The 19,501-nt window shown below is 47.6% G+C and overlaps 1 protein-coding gene across 1 annotated transcript; it reads left to right on the forward strand.

Annotated features, from left to right (window-relative positions):
* Positions 1–6,681: 6,681 nt before the first annotated feature.
* On the forward strand, positions 6,682–10,298 carry ATF4 (activating transcription factor 4). Its single transcript, XM_073326819.1, has 3 exons — positions 6,682–6,898; positions 8,101–8,412; positions 9,363–10,298. Exons 2-3 carry the CDS (start codon positions 8,196–8,198, stop codon positions 10,208–10,210), a joined length of 1,065 nt encoding a protein of 354 aa, XP_073182920.1. The 5' UTR covers positions 6,682–6,898; positions 8,101–8,195; the 3' UTR covers positions 10,211–10,298.
* Positions 10,299–19,501: the final 9,203 nt, after the last annotated feature.

The raw sequence follows: 19,501 nt of genomic DNA on the forward strand, positions 1-19,501 counted from the left end.
GTACCCCTTTGAAGTGTATCCCCAGATGAAGTTCTTCTCCCCTACTATTTGTTCTTCGGTGTGCTGAGGTCACACTGTCTTTCTCATTCTCCTGTTAATGTGTTTTTCCTGTTGACTTAGTAAGCAAAGGAAGCTTGCTTTGTGTTGATTTACACAATGCTGGATTTACATCAGAGACCTAGGCAGGCAGGTAAATCAACATTCTTTTGTCCTGGGAAAAACTTGTTTATCTACCCTACCTGGCTACATAGTTTAAACATAAAAAGAAAAGGAGGACTTGTGGCACCTTAGAGACTAACCAATTTATTTGAGCATGAGCTTTCGTGAGCTACAGCTCACTTCATCAGATGTTTACCGTGGAAACTGCAGCAGACTTTATATACACACAGAAATCATGAAACAATACCTCCTCCCACCCCACTGTCCTGCTGGTAATAGCTTATCTAAAGTGATCAACAGGTGGGCCATTTCCAGCACAAATCCAGGTTTTCTCACCCTCCACCCCCCCACACAAATTCACTCTCCTGCTGGTGCTAGCCCATCCAAAGTGACAACTCTTTACATAATCAAGTCGGGCTATTTCCTGCATAGATCAAGGTTTTCTCACATCCCCCCCACCCCCATACACACACAAACTCACTCTCCTGCTGGTAATAGCTCATCTAAACTGACCATTCTCCAGGTTTAAATCCAAGTTAAACCAGAACATCTGGGGGGGGGTAGGAAAAAACAAGAGGAAACAGGCTACCTTGCATAATGACTTAGCCACTCCCAGTCTCTATTTAAGCCTAAATTAATAGTATCCAATTTGCAAATGAATTCCAATTCAGCAGTTTCTCGCTGGAGTCTGGATTTGAAGTTTTTTTGTTTTAAGATAGCGACCTTCATGTCTGTGATTGCGTGACCAGAGAGATTGAAGTGTTCTCCGACTGGTTTATGAATGTTATAATTCTTGACATCTGATTTGTGTCCATTTATTCTTTTACGTAGAGACTGTCCAGTTTGACCAATGTACATGGCAGAGGGGCATTGCTGGCACATGATGGCATAGATCACATTGGTGGATGTGCAGGTGAACGAGCCTCTGATAGTGTGGCTGATGTTATTAGGCCCTGTGATGGTGTTAAAACAAAACAAAAAACAAAAAACAAAAAACTAAAAACAAAAAACAAAAAACTTAAAACAAAAAACAAAAAACAAAAAACAAAAAACTTAAAACTTAAAACAAAAAAACTTCAAATCCAGACTCCAGCGAGAAACTGCTGAATTGGAATTCATTTGCAAATTGGATACTATTAATTTAGGCTTAAATAGAGACTGGGAGTGGCTAAGTCATTATGCAAGGTAGCCTGTTTCCTCTTGTTTTTTCCTACCCCCCCCCCCCCAGATGTTCTGGTTTAACTTGGATTTAAACCTGGAGAATGGTCAGTTTAGATGAGCTATTACCAGCAGGAGAGTGAGTTTGTGTGTGTATGGGGGTGGGGGGGATGTGAGAAAACCTTGATCTATGCAGGAAATAGCCCGACTTGATTATGTAAAGAGTTGTCACTTTGGATGGGCTAGCACCAGCAGGAGAGTGAATTTGTGTGGGGGGGTGGAGGGTGAGAAAACCTGGATTTGTGCTGGAAATGGCCCACCTGTTGATCACTTTAGATAAGCTATTACCAGCAGGACAGTGGGGTGGGAGGAGGTATTGTTTCATGATTTCTGTGTGTATATAAAGTCTGCTGCAGTTTCCACGGTAAACATCTGATGAAGTGAGCTGTAGCTCACGAAAGCTCATGCTCAAATAAATTGGTTAGTCTCTAAGGTGCCACAAGTCCTCCTTTTCTTTTTGCGAATACAGACTAACACGGCTGTTCCTCTGAAACCTGTCATAGTTTAAACATAGTTACATAGTTTAATACATACATAGAGCTTCTTGAATAATGCCCGTACATACATCTCACAAAGCTTATGACTACCACCCCGATATAAGCTTTCATTTGACATCCTACATTACATTCTTTATCGATAAATACTGTAACAGCAATGTATTAAATGTAGTGAGTTTGTCAGGCTTGATAGCAGTTGCTATTACATGACAGTGAACCCTTTGCCAGTTGGCACTGAGGGATTCTTAGGGTCACACAAAGCCCTCTGCTTGGGGGCTGTGGGGCCCAAACCTAAAAGGGATTTAGATGCCTAGCACCCACTGAAATAATTGAGAGCTAGGTGTCTCAGCCCCTTTGAAGATCTGGGCCTGAGTCTCCACATTGGTTCCGCCACTTCCTCCTTCCCTGCCCTCTCTACGCTCCCTACTAACCGAGCTGCACTGCCAACCATTCTCCCTTGCTGCGGCTGCCCTTAGGACAGTGCTCCAGAAAAGAGAAGTCTTGAGCTAGATACGTAAATTTTGTTTCTAGGGGGTGGAGGAAAGAAGATGTGCTTCCCACCGCCCTTCTTTGTGGCACACCCAGTTTCCACATAATAAATAATGGCATGGCTGGGGGAGCAAGGGAAAGTGGAGGCAGGGCTGGCACTGAAGAGAGAGGGGTCAAGGGAAAGCGGGGTGGTGCTGAGAGCAAGGCTGGCACGTGGGGGGAGGGACTGGGAGAGCAGGGGGGCACTGGGGACAGCGATGAAATAGCAGGGAGGGGGCAGTGGGAGGCAGGGCTGGCACCTCACCCCATGCAGACCCTGGACATTGTATGTATATACAGCCTGTACAGTGTGTGTGTGTTAAGGTTACTATGGAAGCATTAACTCTCACTTCCTGATGTTTGTATATTTAAATGAATGACAGGAGTGGCGTTTGGCATTTTTACTGTGTGTGTATTTGTTTAAAGAAAAAAGAAACCACTGTTTCACTTTGTAATGTTATTTAAATTGCCAATGCAGGCTTTGCAGTGAGGTGAATGGAATGTGAGGGGTGACTTCCCAGTTGTTGCTATGGTTTGGCCAGAGAGTTTTCTGCAATGTTGTTATCAAAGGGGCAGCACATCACTTCACATTGTTGTCATTATTTATTATGATTTGTGTTAGTGTAGCATCTTGGAGCTCCAGTCACTGACCTGCTCTGCGCTGTGCAAACACAGAACAAAAAGATAATCTCTGCCCCAAATCTCTCCCTAGGGAAAAGATAAAAAACCAAACACTTTAACATAGAGCCTAGCATTTGTAGAAAATTGTGGGCTTTAGTAAAATAGTAAAGAGAGTGTGTGAACATATCTTAACATTTTCCTTCATGTATGTAGCAGCAGCCCCTCACCCTGGTAGGCTGCTAAAGAAGGCGGGGCAGTTCTCCCTGCTCTGATGTCACATGGCCTCTGTCCGGCAGTGAATTCCACAAGAGTAGACCCTGGGGCCTTTTGAATCCTCTTAGGGGTTCATGTATTGTAGGTGCATGTTTTATCTCTGGTTTCAGAGTAACAGCCGTGTTAGTCTGTATTCGCAAAAAGAAAAGGAGTACTTGTGGCACCTTAGAGACTAACCAATTTATTTGAGGATGAGCTTTCGTGAGCTGTAGCTCACGAAAGCTCATCCTCAAATAAATTGGTTAGTCTCTAAGGTGCCACAAGTACTCCTTTTCTTTTTGTTTTATCTCTGCATTTCTAAGGTACCCTTCACAGTAACACTTAGTCAAGAACACTGCAGCCAGCTGTTCACATTTTAGCAGGTATTCACTGACGATGCACATCAATTATTTAATTGTTTATAATTGTATAAACCTTTTTTATCATAAAAATGATTTCTCCCAAACTTACCAGGCTTGACTGCACTGCATACAAGCCACATACCTCCTAGGAAGTCTCTGTTCTGAGGTTTTTGAGTTAACGGTGAGAAAAGACTCTTGCATTTCTCAGTTTAGAAAACATTGTTTTCATTCTCACATCAATGAAGAAGCAACCACAGGATTTTTACTTAAAAGGGAAATTTTTTTTTGGTCTGATATGAATTGTCTCCACCAAGGAGAAATGTTCAGCAAATTCTGTGCAAAGGCAAATGGGTGGTTTAACAATTAACATGGAACTCTGTATGATATCTTATTTATACAAGTATCTAATAAATGATGATGTATTACAGTCATTTAGGAAACTGGGAAATAACCTTGAAGTTAACCAAGGGCTGGGGTTTTCGGGGTTTTTTTGTTTTTGTTTTTTTTGGCTGGGGAGAGATGGAAGATTTCTCTCTGGAACCTTTCACCAGTACAAATTTCATGCACAGAGAAGAAGACCAGGCAGATAAAAAAACAGGCCAATCTGGGTGAAGTTCCTTCTTGCGCATTTCATGTCTGCTTATATGATTTTTGCTCAGATGTACAGTGACTCATGGAAATCCATAATTATCTTTTCAAGAGGAAGGGTACGCTAAGTATTTACTTTCCATTGATTTAGCTATAATGACAGCTTTACAATCACCTTTTTATTTTTACTTAAAAGGGGTAAGGGAGGGGGAGGCAGTCGAGGTTGGGGGATGTCAAAGCCTTCCCCTCAGCCAATCCCCATGCTGCACTGATGTCCACCCACCTACCCATCCAATCCCGTTTGGCTTCTTTGAAAGCCAGTGTCTCTCCTCAGTTCTCTGTACTGAAGCTCAGTTAGCTCCTTGACGCATTTTTCAGAACAGTCGTCATGGATCACTGAACTGTTATTGTGATGTCTTCTGAGATGGAGTGCATTCTCCCCTCCAATGACTCAAAATGTTATTTTGCTTTTAAAAGAAAAAAAATCCCTTGTATACATGGTACCTTTCCATTCAGCAGAGCTGTTCCTATTGTGCATTCAGAGTAATTTATGCTGACTTTAATGATGATTAGGTTGTACTGCTTTCTTGCTCTTCTGCTGGCTCTGCAGGGCTGAAGGTGGGAGCTGGACTGCATTTGTCCTTGTGGGTTATCGTAAAATTGTTTGCTAATTTCCAGTGTGTTACAGCTGTGCAAACCCAATGACGGCCATTAGGTTCCACACATGTTGCTAAGGCCATAACTTGAAGAGGATATGGCTGCTGCCAGAAGTAGCTGAGGGCACAAGTTTGTCCTGCAAAACCTTTATTCCTGATAATGATGCCTGAGCAGCCAAAAAACCAGCTTGACTGCCAGAGCCCTGGCTGAGTTTCTAAGGTTGGCCTTATGCAAAAACATCTAATTATAACTGAATACACCTGAGTCAGCAAGGGAAGGTTGGGGGGGGGGGAAGCAGGGCTGGCACAGCTTGGGGGAGGAGCCATGGGGGAGCAAGGGAAAGAGGGGGGCAAAGCTAGCATGGCAGGGGGAGGGGCCATGGAAGAGCACAGTGCACTGGAGGGCAAGGCTGGCACAGCAGGAGGAGGGGACAGCCCAGGGGAAGCGAGAGGCACAGTGGGGAGAGCGGCAACAAGGGTACTGTGGGGCAAGGCTGGCATGGCTGGGGGAGCAAGGGAAAGTGGAGGCAGGGCTGGCACTGAAGAGAGAGGGGTCAAGGGAAAGTGGGGTGGTGCTGAGACTAAGGCTGGCACGTGGGGGGAGGGACTGGGAGAGCAGGGGGGCACTGGGGACAGCGATGAAATAGCAGGGAGGGGGCAGTGGGAGGCAGGGCTGGCACAATGAGGGAAGGGGCATTGGGGCAGGGCTGGCACAGCAGAGGGAGGATGCTGGGGGCAGGGCTGGCACAGCCGGGAGAGGGGCAGAGTGGGGCAGGGCTGGCACAGCCGGGAGAAGACAGTAGGTGAGGAGCAGTGGGGATGGAGCTGGCACAGCAGAGGGAGGGTGCTGGGGGGGCAGGGCTGGCACAGCAGGGAGGACAGTAGGGGAGTGAGGGGAGTGGGCAGGGCTGGTATTGCAGGGGGAGAGCAGGGGCAGTGATGGCACCACAGGGGGAAGGGCAGTGGAGGGGGAAGAGCAGGCATGGTGAGGGGTTGGCACCGCAGTGGGGTGGCAGAGCTGGCATGGCAGGGGGAGGGGCAGGCATGGTGGGAGTTGGCACCGCGGGGGTAGAGCTGGCATGGTGGGGGGCTGGCACAGCAGGCGGAGGGGCAGTGGGGGGAAGAGCTGGCATGGCGGGGGCAGTGGGGCAGGCACGGTGGGGGCGGGGCTGGCATGGTGGGGGGCTGGCACAGCGTAAGGAAGGGCAGTGGGGGGGCAGTGGGGGCGGGGCTGGCAAGGCTGTCCGGGCCGCGCACGTTGCAGCACCCGGGCTCTCCACACAGGCCCCCTGGCTCTGCCCACCCCGCCATTCAGCGCCGAGGCGCAGCCCCTCTCCGAGCTGCGGCTCCCGCCGTTTGCGTCTTTCTCTTGCCCTAACCAATGGTAGCCCGCAGCATACGTGAACGCGCGATATCAGCCAATCAGCGGTTTACAAGACCACGTGGTATTCCCTGTGCCGTGCTGAGCTCGGAGCCCGTCTTTGGCCTGGCTCAGCCGGTGGCGCTGTGAGGCCCCGCCCCTGTCTGTGCGTGACGTCACGCCTAGTCAATAAGGTACAGTGTTAGAGTGGGATAAAATAGTCCCTGTGATCCTTCTGCCGAGTGTTCGCTAGCCCCGACCTCTGCCGTGTGCGAGACCAAGATTCGCGGTGCCTTTAGCCAGGCAGGGGACGGTAGCTGGGCACAGAGCCCTTCGAATCGTCCAGGCAATTTTGAGCGCGCGGTGAATGTGGCGGAAGGATACAGTGTTACCGGGTCTCATTTTGTGGGGGAAGACAGGCGACAGCTATATAAGGGGGGAGCGCGGGACGCGCCCTCTCATTGTCTCTCTGTCTGTTTAGGCCTCTGGGTGGTTGAGGGCGTGGGCGCAGCTAGGACTCGCTTGACCCGGAGGAGCCTCGCTGCCGCCGCCATGGCTTGGTAACGGCGGCAGGGCCAGCAGCGGCATCGGCCAGTGCAGCGGGCGCAGCAACAGCAGCGGCGTCCTCGGCCCATCCCCGGCGTCTGCAACCATGGCGTGAGTACGGGGGTGGGGGCAGGGCCCCCGGTCCCCCACCGGGCATGATCTGGCCGAGCGGGGGAGGGGATAAGGCGCTGAGAAGGTCTCCCCTATGTTGGCGAATGGTTTTTCCCCCGGTGGGGGGGGAGGGCTGAGAATGGTGTAGTCCGTAGCGAGGGAGTTGGTCTCTCGCGAAGGGGGGGGGGGGAGGAATGGTCCGCTCGAGACGTTCTGAACGTTCCATTGCACGTTTCCATTCCCTGTTAGGGAGTGAGCGCGTTACTGGGAAATACCATATTGAGGGGGTGGGGTGAATTCCTCTTAGCCCAGGGAGAAACTATTTCGCATAGCCAGGGCTGGAGCGCTCCATCCGGGGGGGGGTCGGCACATGGTTCTGGAGCCCTGAACTCTGTCTCTCGCCGCCTCTCCACGCCGAGCCTCTGGAGCTGCGCGGGTCCCCAGGGCTCGGGTCTCGGGAGCAGCGCTATGGCCGCAGCCACGGACGGGGCAGGCTGCTCGTTCAGCCTCTCGCCCAGCTGCCCCACGATTCTGTAAGCCCTGGTTGAGTTTCCAGGCGGCAGCCCATGTTGTCCTGAAGTGTCCTCTTCCGAGCTGCGCAGTAAGCGCTCTCCTCCCCTGGCCACTGGCCGGGAGTCCGAGCTGTTCAACGCCTCTCGGCTCTTGGATGCCAGCAGCTGCCGGGAGTAGCCCCAGTGGAAACGTGGCAGGAGGCACAAAATGGCCGCCTATGTATAGGGTGGGGAGAGAGGCCCAGGAGCAGGAACATGAAATGGCTGCAGCTTGGCTTCGGGCGCAAGAGTCCTGCTGCGCATGAGTCACCGCAGAGTGGTGGGTGGGGCATATGGACAGTAGCTATGACCATATTTGGTCACGAGGAAACTTGAGTGGCCCTTTTGTTAAGACTTAATAAGCACCATGTTAGGTGTTACCATATGGCCCTGTTGTGGGGATAGAATTCTGAGATAGGCTTGGACGGGGTCAAAGTGCAAAGAATGTGCCTGACAGGAAAAGTGAGATCCTGAAAAGGGAGGCAACCCCAGTCAGCTTAGTGTTCCATAACCTGGTTTTGATAGTGGAATGTTTTTGTTTTGTTGAAAGTGACATTTCTACACCAGTGGAGAACAGTCAGTATTTAAGTCAAATCAAACACAAATGGCTGTTTCTGCTATATAACAAATCATCTTTTATCTTTGCTCCAGGTTTTTCAAACCACCTCACAGCAGCATTGCTGTAATTGACAAAGACACCTACTCATCTTCACTCTTTGACAAAAAAGCATTAAAACATCACCAGGATGAGCCTCTTGAACAACGAGATGCCGTTGGGGGATTTACTGCCCCCCTTCAACCAGTTGTCTTCGGTGGCTGAGGAAAGCCTAGGACTTCTAGATGACTACCTGGAGGTGGCCAAGCCCCTCCGTTCGCATGGGTTCTCCAGCGACAAGGCTAAGGCAGTCTCCTCCAATTGGCTGGCTGTGGATAGTTTGGGCAAAAACACAGATAACAGCCAGGGTAATGCATTACTTTATTCACAAAGGAAATATATTAATTTGGATCAGTTTAGACTAGGGAGTATTCCCATCTAGTGTCCTATCATTAAATGTTTGCATATCACTTAACATTCTGCCATTGTTATAATTAACCAGTGAGCTGTTTAAATGATGAAACAGCAGTGTCTGTTTAGAATCGAGCATCTCCCTCCATGTTCCACATATGGTTCAGAAGCCTATACTTTGGGGAAGAGTCCCACAAGATACGAGAATGTTGCTGTCATTTGCTTTCACTTACCTCTTAGAAGTCTCTCCCCAAACACTTCAATTCTATGTAGAGATTGGAGGAGCCAGAGAAAAGTGGAATGTCATAAGTCACTATCAGGGTTATTTTGTCCTGTATGGTAGAGCCCTGCAACTCATCCCAGAACAAATGATAAGTATCAGGTGGGAAAACAACCAGACCCTCTTGGAGTCAGGTTGGTGCAGCCTCTTGTCCTGCCAGAAACCTCAGTCCACAGCACAGTGAGTGTGCATGCCAAAGAGTGTCTCCTGCTAGTGGATGGCAGGAGCAGAGCCACGAAGCTGATGATTGATGTACTGTTGTGCCAACCCAAGGGGCACATATATGAGAGCTGACCCCATGGGCATGAAGCAGTGGTGGTGCTGGCTTGGGGTTAGGTCAGAGAACAATTTGACCCCCCCCAGTCAGGTGGGCTTGGGTCCAGTCTGGGTGAGGCCTAAAAATTAGGCATAAGCAGCCCTCTGCTGTGCAGAACATATGAAAGTGATGGCAGAAGAATGTTGCAAGTATTAGATTTGATAAATTTGCATGTGAAAGTTTAGCAACAAGGGGATGGATGGAGGAAAAAATAAGCAAAATATTTTGCATCCTGAGTTTTTTCAGAAGGCTTGAGTTGATTGAGAGTGACTGTTGTTCTTTTATGGTAATTAAGTTTCTGTATGTTGCAGAGGATGCCTTCTCAGGCATGGATTGGATGGTGGAGAAGATGGATCTGAAGGAATTTGACTTTGATGCCCTGTTAGGAATGGATGATTTGGAAGCCACCGTCTCTCCAGACGAGCTCATGGCCACGTTGGAAGACACGTGTGATCTATTAGACCCTCCTACCCAGGAAATTCACGACAAAGAACCTCCACTGATAACTGACCCAATCATCCATCACCCTGAATCTCCAATTGGAGTAGATCAGGTGGCCTCACTCACTCTCCTTTTGTCTCTTCCCCTCTCCCCAGGATCCCTGAATTCCACTCCAGACCAATCTTTTAGTTTAGATCTAGGCAGTGAAGTTGATGTACTGGAAGGAGACAGAAAGGCAGAAGCCACCACATTTGTGGTGGTGTTCCCCAAGTTGGAGAAAGAGGAGGAAGCCCACTCAGATGATAGTGGAATATGCATGAGCCCAGAGTCTTACCTGGGGACCCCCCAACAAAGTCCAACCACCTCTGTAGAATCTCTCAATGATAGTCAGTTTCCCACAGACCCCATTTGTGATTCAGTGCGGTCCAAACCATATGATCATCCTGCTGAGAAGGTAGTGTCAGCAAAGGTGAAGGGAGAAAAAAGAGCTGATAAAAAACTGAAGAAGATGGAGCAGAATAAGACAGCTGCCACACGTTACCGGCAGAAGAAGAGGGCAGAACAGGAGGCCCTGTCTGGGGAGTGCCAGGAGCTAGAGCAGAAGAATGAGGCATTGAAGGAGAAGGCCGATTCCCTGAGCAAAGAAATCCAGTATTTGAAAGATTTGATTGAAGAGGTCCGCAAGGCCAAGGGCAAAAGAGCCAAAGTCCCCGAGTAGGGTAGTCGGTAGAAGTTCTAAGTGCATGTACATAAGAGCTTGATGCTAAAAGTTGTGTATTATTGCCTAATAAATTATTTAATAGTAAGTTGGGTTTTTGTGTGTCAGGGAGGGGTGCACTTGAATGAATGGATCATTTTTTCTCACTACAGTCTCTGGCTGTCTATAAGCAAGAGTTTGGTAGCCTCTTAGACTCCCTAGCTAATGGAATGGAGACCATGTTTAAAATAAATGAGCTGCCCTGCTACTGGAGTAGAATTTGGAGACTGCAAGCAAACTGGGATAGGGGTTTGGAGGAAGACCCAGCATGCTGTAGATTTCCAAATGCACTTCACTGCTTGGCACTGTTTTCAAGCTTTGGCTCTTAATCTACTAGGTTGATCCATTTACTTGTGACTTATGTCCGACCTGAATCGGTGCACGTGACACAATAGCTGTCATACAGGAAGCCTCATGAGAGCTAGAACACAACTGCAATGTTGAAGTATCTGAAAAATGTACTTACTAGGTCCTTAAAGGGGCAAGGTGAACATAAAAAAAGCATTTTCTTGAAACTAGTACACTTTTTCTTGTTTGCTTTTGTAGCAACAGAAAATGTGGTTCCCCTAACTTAGTCTCCTATTTAGAGGTGTACTAGCTATAAAACTTGCAGACAAGTGATTTTCCAAGTTGATGCTATCCATTTAAAATAGCACAACTTGATACATTTATTTTTGGAATTAAGGGGATCTGTTACTACTTGGAATAGCTTTAGACATGTCCATTTCTAAAGCCCCAATTTAAGCTAAATTAGACTGATCAGAAGTGAAGTTGATTTATACATATTCATCAGGCTGTCACTGATGTGACCGTGATTAATCTTCATGCTAGTCAACTGAAAACACTCAAATGTTTGTATTCAGAACAGCTGTGGTGTATTTTCTGTTACTGGCATTTGAGGAATCACTAATCATTGGCAGTAGCTTAAATGGTGGTTACTCTACTTTTCTGTTGTATTAGCATATAGCTGTGGATACAAATTGCATATGGGGGGAGGGGCTTAAACTGGAAAACAAGTCCTGGTAGAGGCATGGAGATGAATTCTGTCCCACTTGACTGAAAGTCTAAAATGGAAAATACTGGTTTGAGTCTGACTGGATGGACAGTAGAACCTGAATGACAAATACTTAGGAATGGAAGTTGTAACTGAACTTCTGATTGTGAACTTCTGGTTCCAAATGGGGTGTATGGTTGACTGGTCAGTTTGTAACTAATGTTTGTAACTCGGGTTCTACTGTACAACGTTTGCTACATTGGCAGTAGGATTCTTACCCATTTTTTTACTGTGGTCATAGAAGCAGTTGTATCCACTTCATAGTGTAACAAAAATAATAGGATAGTGCTTTTGCTCCCTACTTCCTGTTTCTTGTGATGAACACCCTGGCTACAGCAGAGGTCCCCAAACGGGGATGCGGAGGAACATTCGGGCCTGGGCCAGCCCATGTGGGAAGAGTGGGAGTGCCACCCAGCCCCACTCCACCCCCAGCTCTGCTCCAGCTGTGGCTCCACTCCTGGACCCAGATCTATCCCCAGCCTTGGTTCCCCTTACCCCTGTTGAGCCCCACCCAGGAGTGGGGTGGGCAGGAGGGGTTGGGGGAGAGATGGGACTGTGAAAAGTTAAGGAAGCACTGGTTTACAGCATTTTTGTCATGGGCATTTACTACCTGCTAATTTTGGCTTCATGACATACTTGAATACTGAATTAGCTTTTGAGCTTGAATGATCCCTTTCAAACCACTTTTAAACTTATTTAAACTCTTAGAGCTAATTTTAAACAACCTGTGGTACTCTTCAAGAGGGATGGCAGTAAAGTGTTCTGGCTAAATTCCAGATTGGTAATTGACTGCCAAAAATTATGTTCATATGAAAGCTACCATACTGTATTGCTGGCCCAGCAATTCCTGCTGCATTTAAACCAAAACATAGTTAAAATTACTGGTCTTTATGCAGAATAAAAGGTTTTATGACTACGTACTAGGCACAGCAACAAGACAGTCCATGCCCTGAAAAGCTTAAAATCTCACAGTAAACTTTGGGGAAACCTAGAGGATGGCATTACTTGGTACTGTCTATGTTTTAGGTATATCTGTTCATGCCCTTTTCAAGTGGAATCTTTATGCCATAATTGCTTCTAGCATTTTTCAAGAAGGCCTACGGTGGAGGCTTACCTCAGATTGGAATGGGTAGACTGAATGGTAAATTTCTTTGAGAGGGAGAGGGGTGGGAGAGCCCTCAAACCAAATTTAAATTTATACTTTCCAGTGCATGGCTGGTACAACTTAGATGATTTCCTAGAGTGGGTGAAAAGAAAAATGAATCCTTATATTAGCCTAAAATTCACAAGCAATTAAATATACAAGAAGTGACCCACTTCATGAACAAAATTTTGCTGTAACCTATGTTCATGAAAAAGCATTAGTAAATGTGTGTGGAGGGAACTTCTAAAACTTACAGAACTTTTACTTCTAGATCACCGCTTCCCATCTGGGGCCCTTGATACACAAAACCAGCCATCTTTGCTTCTTTAGAGAGGTGTCTAGGGCTATGTGATGGGGTGAACTCACCCCACACTGGATGGGGAAGGATTAACTTTTCACTGAGCTGAGGAAGCCATGTTCTTGCTGGGCATGCTCCAGATGCAGCTCAGCTCAGTCTGGGTGGGTCGCTGGGGAGGAAGGACCCACCCTCCTTACTGGCTCCAGCCTGGGAACAGCTGGAACCCTCCTGACTGTGGAAGCTGGAGCCACGGAGACCCAGACTGACACCCAAGTGCCTGTGGATGTCCAAGAGGGATCCGAGTCACTTGTAAATGCATGCAGCAAATAGCACCGAGACCTCAACTACAGCTCCAAAAGGTATGGTAGGAAGTGGCCTGGGAGGGGGGCGGGGAACGACACACTAACCGTACTGTTGGGGTCCTGGGCTGGGACCAGCTGGAGCAGGGTGGGCCTGGGTCCTCCTATGCCTGCTGCAACACCTTCCCCAGGTGGTGGCCCATCGAGTCTCGTCAGTAGGCCATACTGCCCTGCGATTCAAGGCAGCTCCATTGACTCTGGCTGCTAGGCTGTGCTGCCCTGTGAATCAAGGTGAACCCCTTTGACTCCAGCCACTAGATCTCATTGCCCTGCCAATCAGGATAACTATATTAACTCTGGATGCTAGGCCTCACCTCCCTGCGTACCAGGGTAATTCTATTGGCTTTGGCCACTAGGCCCCACTGCCCTGAGAATCAGAGTTACCCTCTCGATTTTAGCCCTTAGGTCTTACCAACTCAAGGTAAAGGACAGTTTGAGGGACAGGGACACCAACCCCATCACAACCACCCTTGTGTTCTCTGTCCTGTGAGTTTCAGAGTAGCAGCCATGTTAGTCTGTATTCGCAAAAAGAAAAGGAGGACTTGTGGCACCTTAGAGACTAACTGATTTATTTGAGCATAAGCTTTTGTGAGCTACAGCTCACTTCATCGGATGCATTCAGTGGATGAAGTGAGCTGTAGCTCACAAAAGCTTATGCTCAAATAAATTGGTTAGTCTCTAAGGTGCCACAAGTACTCCGTTTCTTTTTGTCCTGTGAGTGGGTCAGTGGGTACTCCCTGGCTGCTTTATCTTACCAGGAGCCTTTGACCTCCAGGAGTTACCTAAAAAGACTTTAAAAGGCCACCTAGGGATTTACTTGGGGACTTTTTCACTGTCTAGAGCTGGCGTGGGCAAACTACGGCCCTTGAGCTTCCACTGAGGAGCAGGGTCTGGGGCTTGCCCTGCTCCAGTGCTCCAGGCGGGGAGCAGGGTCTTGGACCACTCCATGTGGCTCCCGGAAGCAGCAGCATGGCCCTTCTCCAGCTCCTATGCGCAGGGGCAGCCAGGGGGTTCTGTTTTGCATGCTGCCCCTACCCCGGGAACGGCAGCCAATGGGAGCTAAAGGAGCGATGCCTGCGGACAGGGCAATGCACAGAGCTGCCTGGCTGCGCCTCTGCATAGGAGCCAGAGAAGGGACATGCCGCTGCTTCCGGGAGCTGCTTGATGTAAGCACCGTCTGGAGCCTTTCCCCATGCCCCAAAACCCTGCCCCAGCCCTGATCCCTCTCCCGCCCTCCGGATTTCTCGATCCCAGCCCGGAGCACCTTCCTGCACCCCAAACTCCTCAGCCCCACCCCAGAGCCCACACCCCCAGCTGGTGCCTGCACCCCTTTCCGCACCCCTACCTCCTGCCCCAGTCCTGATCCCCTTCTGGCCCTCTGAACCCCTCAGTCCCAGCCTGGAGCACCCTTCTACACCCCAGACTCCTCATCTGCACCCCCAGCTGGAGCCCTCAACTCCCCTGCACCCCAGCCTGGAGCCCCCTCCTGCACCCTGAACTCATTTTTGGTGCCACCCCAGAGCCCACACCCCCAACCAGAGCCCTCACCCCCTCTTGCACCCCAACCCCAATGTTGTGAGTATTCATGGCCCGCCATACCATTTCCATTCCTAGATGTGGCCCTTGGGCCAAAAAGTTTGACCACCCCTGATCTAGAGACTTATTTAGGTCCCAAGCATAACCTTCTTAGTAAAAAGATCTCCGATTAGCTAGTGATTCTTCAAGTTTGTGTGACTTTTCCAGTTGCCCACATTTCAGTAGAGGGGAGAGGCAATCTCACTTAGAAAGCTGAGCCCTAGATTCCTCTAAAAGAGTCTCAAGAAAGTTTGGAACGCTTGTTTGGGCATGGGTTGGTGATGTGTTTTACAGAATTCCCCACTAGTCTACCCATTCTAAGAAATGGGGAATCCTTGCTGTAATTGCCCTCTTACCAACAAATGTTCGCTTTTTTGGCAGCAGGTACCCAGACTAGCAATACTAGTCTAGTCCATGTTTGCTTTTCCTTGGAATGTTCCTCTTGGCATGTGCTTTCCCTCTTCCCAGTGCTCATATGGAGGTTTCCTGCTTGTCGTAAGGACTCCCTTAATCCTAGTTGCCTGAGACTGGCAGGCTTGCTACATGGACTTGCTGATGCTTTTCCAAGAGATTAGAAGTCCTCTGTTCCTAGGCTAAGACCTTTGTCAGCAGGGCCCAGTAATGTTCTCAGGCCCTGACACTCACATTTCTCGGCCTGGTTTGCAGTAAGACACTCTTAAAGGAGTTGTACATTTTTGATAGGGTGGTCCAGACACTGCTGTACCGACAGCAAAAATGATGACATCTTTTGTTGTCTATTGTGTGGATGGTTCTGTTCCAGATGATGCAGGAAAGAGGGTTTCCCCGCCCCCCCCCCCCAGCTAGATGGACCAGAGTGACAGCCATCTTTGATTTCCTGAAGAAGGTTTCTATCAAAGGCCTAGTCTCTGACCCTGCTCAGGGTTCTTGCCACTGTGTTCAGGAGTCTGTTTGGGGATCAAGAGATCCTCTTATCTGGTATCAGTATTACTGAAGTCCACTCTTCAGTTAGCTGCCCAGTGTCTTTGAGGAATCTAATACTTGTTCTCAGATTATACAAACCTCTCCACTTCACAGCTCTGCAGTCCCTCATCCTGAAAGTTCCTGAGTAACAATAACTCTGGGGAGAAGAACAGAATGGAAGAGCTACCTGCACTTGCCTGTAGTCTTCCCTATTTGATATTCCCTAATGACCAAGATGTCCTTTGCATGTGTTCTTGTTTTTGCCAAAAGTCCAATCCTCCTCTCATCTGATCCATGCACCAAAGTATCTGTCTTGTCCTGACCCAGGAAGGAAAATGCCTGGCACACCTTGGGCCTCAGCAGGGCCCTCAAGGGTAATTAGACAGACGAGAAGCCTTCAGGTGAAATGGATCCCCCATTTCCATCTCTTCCAGGGTTTGGGGAAAGACCTCATCATGTTCAGATACATCCTGGTCAAGTGGATCAGGTCTGGTAACCAGGAGGCTTATGAGGCCACAAAAGTTCCCTGCCAGTGAGACTTAGAGTCCATGACACTGGAGTTACCTCCTAGGCCAGAGACGGGAAGCGTCCATAGCTGCCACCTGGTGTTTCCTGTACTCTTTCACTAGACACTATTGGCTAGGTTCACTGCCCTTGAGTACAGTTGCTTAGGGTAGGGTTTCCATGTGAAAAGCTCTGCACTCAGAAGGGGTCAGGTTCTCTTTCTCCCTCCTCCCGCAGCCAGCAGCTTCCTCTTCTCCTTCAGCAACTCTCTTACCTCCCTTCCTTGGGTGTCTTTCTATAGGGTGTACAGTTATACAGAGCCCAGCCACTGCTGTGTCAGCCAAGCCACTGAAAGATAAATCCTACTCCCAATTTTACCTTCTAATTTTCTTTCCATGGCTCGATGGAGACCACACAGATCCCCATGCTGGCAGGCTTTGATGAGAGACTCTCCTCTGGGAGGTAGACCAGGCTAATACATTTTCTTCAGATAGGGACTCAAACTGGAGAAGCAGAAGGAGCCCCAATGAGTGGGAAAATCCTGGATGCCGACTAGTCAGTATCTTGTCTCAGAGCAAGGGAAGATCCAAAGTCTGCACAATCTCAACTGAGCCACAGAAAACACATTAGCTGGTAAGTTGGTCTGTAAAATGTTTTTGTTTCACCTTCCTTAGAGTAAACCCACCAAAGAGAGGGAGTCAAACTCTGTCATGGCATGTGAATAAACCTTCTGTGTTCCCATAGCACTCTCCTAGAGCAAAACTAGATGTTTTACTCAAAAGGATGAGTGTAATACAAGAACCCAGATAGAATACAAACATCCCAATCTCCTACCACTGAAATACAATCATCCAGGGGTAGGGAGATCAGAGCTGCAGACAAACAGGGAACAGCACAACACTTCCACAGCTCTTTTAAAGTAATTTCTATTTCTCCCCCTGCTTCTTTCAGGAAAACTACTTTTACTTTAAAAGAGGTGTGGGGGGAAAAAACCCTGCTGCTTTCTGTGTCTGACTGCAGCTTTGATCATCTTGTCTTCAGACAGGTCATCAAACTGATGCTAAGGCTGCCTCATGGGCCCATATTTCAATTACATATGTAACTTTCAATAAATAATTCTTAGTCATTTAGTCATGCTTTTAAACAGTATCTGTAGATTGGAAACTTTATTCTTCCATTGTAATTTTCATAAATTCCAGGGCCAGAAGGGACACTTTTTTACTCCTGCTGGAATTCTGCACCTCTGTGTAATGCAGAATTAATGTTTCCTGGAGAATTTTATTTTTCATGCAGATTTTGAGATTTCCACCAAAATGCTTCCTTTTTCCAGTTTTGCTTGTTTCAAATTATTAGTTACATATACACATAGTGTCTTTGCGCACACATGAGCACTTTGGCTGTGTGAGCAGCGAGGCTCAATGTAAAAACCTTATAGGGTACTGTTAAATTAAATTGGTCGTGACTTGTGTTTGTGACCCTCCCTTTTATATTCCCTGCCAGCCTGAACCCACCTATCACTGCGTGCGCGCACACACCCAGCGTTCCCACCTGCGCCTGGCACAGGGGTGTGCATACCACCTCCGGAGACAAAGGGGTTTTGGCTGACAAAACATAACCCCCCCCCCCCCCCACACACACACACACACTCTACCCTGGGTCTCCCTTCCCCCATGCTAACCATCCACTATCCTACAACTAAACTATTGCTAACTCACCAACTCCATTTCCGCTAGTGGCATGATCCAAAAACCTTACGATACACACACAAGCTTGAACTTGGACAACACATGACAAACACACAAAACAGTACTTAAGAATGCTAGTGCCCTCTTAGGCCAGGTCATTACAATATGTTTGTATAATGACTTTGTTTAAATTAAATATTTAATTTCACTGAAAGAGAAGATAACTGTTAACAAAGATACATCAAGTTCTGTATTAATATGCCTAGTAAGGAATCTATTTGTCAAAAAACATTTCCTGAATCTTTTTTTGTTGGCTGTATTGTTAGACATACTTGCTGACAGGTATTTTGAAATAAATTGCCAAAATTGAAACTGCCGTGATGATATTGTGTTTTGGCAAATAAAATGTGCAGAATTTTAAAGTTTTGTTGCAGTATTCCCCGAGGAGTATATTATGATCATCTAGTCTGACCTCTTGAATAACACCGGCCATAGAACTTCCCCAAAATAATTCCTAGAGCAGATCTTTTAGAAGAATATCCAATCTTGATTTACAAATTATCAGTGATGGAGAATCTACCACAACCTTGGGTATATTGTTCCAATCTTTAATAACTCTCACTGTTAAAAATGAAAAGGAGGACTTGTGGCACCTTAGAGACTAACCAATTTATTAGAGCATAAGCTTTCGTGAGCTACAGCTCACTTCCTCAGATGCATATCGTGGAAACTGCAGCAGGCTTTATATATACACAGAGAATATGAAACAATACCTATTCCCACCCCACTGTCCTGCTGGTAATAGCTTATCTAAAGTGATTTCCAGCACAAATCCAGGTTTTCTCACCCTCCACCCCCCCACACAAATTCACTCTCCTGCTGGTGATAGCCCATCCAAAGTGACAACTCTTTACACAATGTGCATGACAATCAAGCTGGGCTATTTCCTGCATAAATCCAGGTTCTCACATCCCCCCCACCCCCATACACACACAAACTCACTCTCCTGCTGGTAATAGCTCATCCAAACTGACCACTCTTCAAGTTAAAATCCAAGTTAAACCAGAACATCTGGGGGGGGGGGGGGGTAGGAAAAAACAAGAGGAAACAGGCTACCTTGCATAATGACTTAGCCACTCCAAGTCTCTATTTAAGCCTAAATTAATAGTATCCAATTTGCAAATGAATTCCAATTCAGCAGTTTCTCGCTGGAGTCTGGATTTGAAGTTTTTTTGTTTTAAGATAGCGACCTTCATGTCTGTGATCGCGTGACCAGAGAGATTGAAGTGTTCTCCGACTGGTTTATGAATGTTACAATTCTTGACATCTGATTTGTGTCCATTTATTCTTTTACGTAGAGACTGTCCAGTTTGACCAATGTACATGGCAGAGGGGCATTGCTGGCACATGATGGCATATATCACATTGGTGGATGTGCAGGTGAATGAGCCTCTGATAGTGTGGCTGATGTTATTAGGCCCTGTGATGGTGTCCCCTGAATAGATATGTGGGCACAGTTGGCAACGGGCTTTGTTGCAAGGATAAGTTCCTGGGTTAGTGGTTCTGTTGTGTGGTATGTGGTTGTTGGTGAGTATTTGCTTCAGGTTGCGGGGCTGTCTGTAGGCAAGGACTGGCCTGTCTCCCAAGATTTGTGAGAGTGTTGGGTCATCCTTTAGGATAGGTTGTAGATC

Source organism: Lepidochelys kempii, chromosome 1 (genome assembly GCF_965140265.1).
Source record: "Lepidochelys kempii isolate rLepKem1 chromosome 1, rLepKem1.hap2, whole genome shotgun sequence".
Taxonomy (NCBI): domain Eukaryota; kingdom Metazoa; phylum Chordata; order Testudines; family Cheloniidae; genus Lepidochelys; species Lepidochelys kempii.

What these genes read in the sequence shown, in the direction of transcription:
- ATF4 (XM_073326819.1), top strand. Translation starts at nt 8,196, where the DNA reads ATGAGCCTCTTGAACAACGAGATGCCGTTGGGGGATTTACTGCCCCCC. An exon ending in AAACACAGATAACAGCCAGG is followed by an intron (nt 8,413 to 9,362) that starts GTAATGCATTAC and finishes TGTATGTTGCAG; the next exon opens with AGGATGCCTTCTCAGGCATG.